The 4,769-nt window shown below is 34.8% G+C and overlaps 2 protein-coding genes across 2 annotated transcripts in view; one reads left to right on the forward strand and one right to left on the reverse strand.

Moving 5' to 3' along the window:
• LOC103479716 (corticotropin-releasing factor receptor 2) overlaps positions 1-4,769 on the forward strand; it is a 105,504-nt gene that overhangs the window by 49,890 nt on the left and 50,845 nt on the right. Inside the window, exon 10 of the mRNA XM_017309957.1 lies at positions 4,340-4,498. Coding sequence (XP_017165446.1) covers positions 4,340-4,498 — 159 coding nt within the window. The remainder of the gene's footprint in view (positions 1-4,339; positions 4,499-4,769) is intronic.
• Positions 3,459-4,143, reverse strand: myl13 (myosin, light chain 13). Its single transcript, XM_008434310.2, has 2 exons — positions 3,945-4,143; positions 3,459-3,859 (listed from the first exon to the last, which is right to left on the reverse strand). The coding sequence occupies exons 1-2, from the start codon at positions 4,114-4,116 to the stop codon at positions 3,753-3,755; spliced, it is 279 nt and encodes a 92-aa protein (XP_008432532.1). The 5' UTR covers positions 4,117-4,143; the 3' UTR covers positions 3,459-3,752.

Raw genomic sequence — 4,769 nt, forward strand, 5'->3', positions numbered from 1 at the left:
TATATATATATATATATCATAGTTACTTGATTGTATGAGTGATTTAGGACTTAACTGTATTTTATTTAATGGATCTTGGATTTTTGAAATTTCTTTGGAATGAATAATGTATTTTTAATTTAATTAAAATGAACCAAAATCAAAATCCATGTAAATATATGTTTTAGATAATGTGATTTTGATATTTTAACACTAGTTGGAATAATTGTTGCTTTTCTGATATCAAAAGCTYTTGGCTCATGTTATTCCATTTTTGTTTTAAAAAATTGTGTGAAAATTGAAATACTGAAACTGACACCATGGGATAGTGTTATTCTTACACAAGGATACAGCTGARCATCTCAGACAGCCCAATGCCCAATGATGCTAAGTAATTTGACATTTCCACAAATTGCACTGATATTTTTCATTTGCTTTTCCACAGGAATGAATTCAGCTGTTTTTTTTTTTTCCACTGCTCACAAACAAATCGTTCCTCTTCTGGCAGAGAGGAAAAATTCAACTTTACATGTTGTATGATATGTAAACACTGTAAATAATTATTCATTGAAATGTAATCATTTCAAACTGGGAAAAAAGACGGCGTAGGAGAGAGCGCTTGCTAGATGTAGTTTTATACATTTCAGGCTCGAGTGAAATGGAGCAGAAACTACAGCCTTTGCCAGAAACCCTCAGGACTCATCTAGCCATGCAGCCATACAGACAAAGAGATAAGACTCTAATACGCTGTAATGAATGCTTGTTGAATCAACTAATACTCTTGATAGTTGTCAGCATAGTGAAAGAGGAACATTAGATGTCAGGCTTTCCTTTACTGTTAACTAACTAACCTAAATTACATCACATTTATGTAAATTGCATTTTAACAGTTATGACCTTATCTGAACATATTTGTATTTGACTTTCAATGCAACTTTTAGAGCAACTTTGCGTTAAGTGTCATTATTTACCGAGTGACACTTCATGACAACTGTCATAAACATTCATAAAGACTTCTTTACGTTCATGACAGGTGTAATGTCATGTTTACGACAATGTCATGTCAGTCTTATGCACACCCCTTCAAATAAAGTGTTACTTTTATTTCTAATAACAGAACTAAATCTGAGAGAGAATCTATGCGGTGACATAAAGATTACTGTGGAGAAGAGATGCCCTAACAATCTGTACTCTGACGACTAAGTGGACTAAAACTACCAGTTGAGGTGATTGGGTTGCTAACATAACACGAAAGAAAGCTGAATACTAACATCTAAAAAAGCTGAATACTAAAATGAAATCAAAAGGTGGTTTATGAAAGTGTCAGTTAAAGGTTTTTCGCAGTTATGTGTAATCTTAAATTTTAAATTTACACATAAAAATTCGTATATTTATAAAAATAAATATAGCCACACAAAATGGCTTGATGGCCATTTTGTGTGAGATTTTGTGTGTTGTGTCACACAAAATCTCACCTTTCAGCTGGGGACTGGCTGAACTTCTTTTAGTTTGTGTCTTTTTTCAGACTTTTATATCCACTATGTCATTTTGCCAGGCTTACTCCCAAAAGAATCCAAAGCTGTCTTTAAATAATAAAAGAACTGAAACTGGCTGCAAGTTTGCAGTATCATAGCTGAAGACATTTGCACTTTCTTCCTCTAGCAGTAGGTGGTCTTTCCTGTCTTGTTTYTTTTTCCGCTTTCCATATTTGTTTTTGACAGTGCCCCCTGGTCACCACTTCCTCTCTGTGTAGGTGGAGTTCTGAATTCTTGGCAGACTGACTCCACACAGCTGTGGATCATCCATGTACTCATCACCATGCAAGTCCATCTTCTCTGAATTTCCCTCCGACTCATCAGTTCGTTGTCCCTCTCAGTCTGATTAGACCCTCAGTGTTCTGGTTTGGCTTTTACTTTGTCCTCTCACCTGCTTGTTAACATCATATGCATATTATTTTTTCCTGTTTAGTGTTTTTCTCTATAGAATCTTGTTTCAGCATTTTGACCTTGTTTCACAGAAAAGACAGCTTATGCACAAGGAAAAGTGTAAAATGGGKTGAGAAACGGCAGATCAAAATAGGTGGCATGTAAAAAACACTTTGCCGGCGTAGGTGGAGTTTGGTGGTAAAAATAGTAACTCCACCTAGTTTATGTGTCTTTTTTTTGCTTTCAATAATGTTAAGGGATCAGTCTGCTTTACTTAATATTATCTTGACAAAAAAGTGGGCAGAGAATTCAAGTCAGGAATCAAACACCAGCCGGAAACATTGAGGATTGCCARCCTCAGTGTAACATGAGTGTTTGCAGTGATTTAATGTGAACTAGCAGGTAGAAGTCAACTGAAACATCTACGTTTAGTGAACATGAAAGAAATTTTTAGATTTTCATTGTATTAATATTTAATGAATATGTCAGAGTAAATTATCAAATATAGCTGGTTGGCAGACTACAAATTGTTTTTAAATGGAAAATTGCTTGACTAAAGGAAATACCTCTGACAGAAATAAGAGTGTGTTGTTTGCTTATTGGCAGTGCAGACAGAGGCTTCTGYAAAAATCCTATTTATAATCCTATAGACAAAAAATTGATGAACTGCAGTTAAACCCTCATGAATAAAACACAGACTAATTATCTTAGAAAAGCAAGACTTGATCTGTGCCCATTCACTGTTTATATTTACACAACCACTGCTCAAGAAGAAAAATGTTGGAAGAAAGCTAGTAGATGTCCATTATGATTAATTGATCCAGTTTTTCTTGCCAAATTGGTGTATTAAACATTCAGCAACTTTAGGTGTTAAATATGATTTTCTGATCATTTCTGCAAATGAAAGGGATGKGAAACTTAACAAAGCTAGAGTTCTGAATGAGTTTAAGAAAACAATGAGACTATTATGTGAGAACMTGTTAATGCAAAGCAACCTGAAAAAATAAAATAAAATAAAACTCTCTTAAGTTAAATAAAAAGTTTGTACTAATCACAGAACATCATTTTGATCTTCAGGTTAGTTTTAAAAAAATATTTTTACAAATATTTCTTCAAAATATATCAAAGAAATCATGCTGCCTTATAAAGAAATGTTGATCAACACCTCCCTCTGCTGGCTAGAAATGGTAGTTCTCTACCTATCCTTTGGATAATTAATAAAACGTTGTCATTTGTATGATGATGATGATGATGATGATGATGATGATGATGATGATGATGATGATGATGATGATGATGATAATGATGATGATACAATTGTTTTATGTAATACCAGATCTTCTAAGAACTTTTCTATTTGTAATTTTTACTTTGTTTACAGACATTCATTAATTCACTAATTTTAGGATAATTAATTCCCTTATGACACTTAAAAAATCCTAATAAGCAGTTTTTTGGGGGGTAATCGCTTAATATTTCTCATTTTTAAAATTAAAAGACTGTCCTCTGACGAAACAGTGCAAAAAGTTGCAATGAATTTCTCTGAAACACATAACACAATGAAACAAATGTATTCATGCACCATAATCTGAAAAATATACAGAGAGGCATCAGCTTGAAGAGACTTAGAAAATGAGACGAAGCATTTATGAATTTGTCTTTCATGACACATGCAAATGAAAATTGCTCAAGGTGGATTTGACAGACATGTAGATTCCTTCTGTGGGCAAAAAGGTGACAAAATACTTGCTTAGCAATGAAGAAAATGACTTTTTTTCTAACTCCAATTGGCTTTTTATGTGTCTTGTGATGTAGCACCAAAATCACATTAAGGCTCAAATGGCTATTTTATGATGCCATGATGTACTTCACGAAAGCTTCATAATTTATACAGCCATTAGCGTCTTCTTGGTTTTGCATCAGCTGCTCCACTTCATTCTCCCTCATCTTCTCACCTGAAAGCAGCGACACTGTCAGCTCAGTGTGCATCATTATTACCACCGTCTTATGAAATCTGCTGACTAATTCAATTCCACTCACCAAGGGTTGCCAGCACGTGTCTGAGCTCAGCGCCCATCACTGTACCATTCCCCTCCTTGTCAAACACCCTCAAACCCTCAACAAAGTCTTCAAACGTTCCACGGTCCTTGGCTTTGCAGATATGTTGGTAAATTGGGAGGAACTGGTCAAAGTCAAGCATCTTGGTCTGCATATCTGTTGAAAGTATTAAGAAAGAAAGTTACTTTTGGGCGATGTTCTATGGTGATCTAAGCTATTTGAATCTTTCATGTACAAAGATTTTCCTGCTCACTTTACAGTAGATGACCAGTTGAACCAAACARTTGTTGCAAGAAATGTTTGTTTTGCATTATATGCTGCTTTACTTTCCTGCACATCTGACATGTTCATCATCAGCTGGTAACTTTTTTTAACAGGTCACTGAGTTCTGAATCCAAAGTTAAAGATTCTGGATACCCTAAAAGCCAGTACCAGGAGAGGATGACCCCACATCYCCTTTCAGGAATGACTTCCAATCAGACAGAACAACTGCTGGAGCAGAAGAGACTCATTGTGYAGCCAGGAGAAACACTAAGGTGAGCAAGTGAGGAGTTCGCAGGAAGTAAACAACATATTTTCTCAGGAAGTAAACAGCTTAATTTCACCCAGAATAGGCAATATTTGATGACGTTTTATGGCTAAAATTCTGGTCCTTACAGATACTTGATAATTGTAAAGGTTTAGGCCAGTTTAATTCTCATAGGAAAGAGTTCCCGATGGATTGTAACTCTCAATCAACAAKCATTGTTGATTGAGAGTTATTATGAACTGTTTTGCTCAGTGTATTTTTTTTTAATTAGTTAACAT

The sequence above is a fragment of the Poecilia reticulata genome, linkage group LG17, assembly GCF_000633615.1.
Source record: "Poecilia reticulata strain Guanapo linkage group LG17, Guppy_female_1.0+MT, whole genome shotgun sequence".
In the NCBI taxonomy this organism is placed as follows: Eukaryota; Metazoa; Chordata; class Actinopteri; order Cyprinodontiformes; family Poeciliidae; genus Poecilia; species Poecilia reticulata.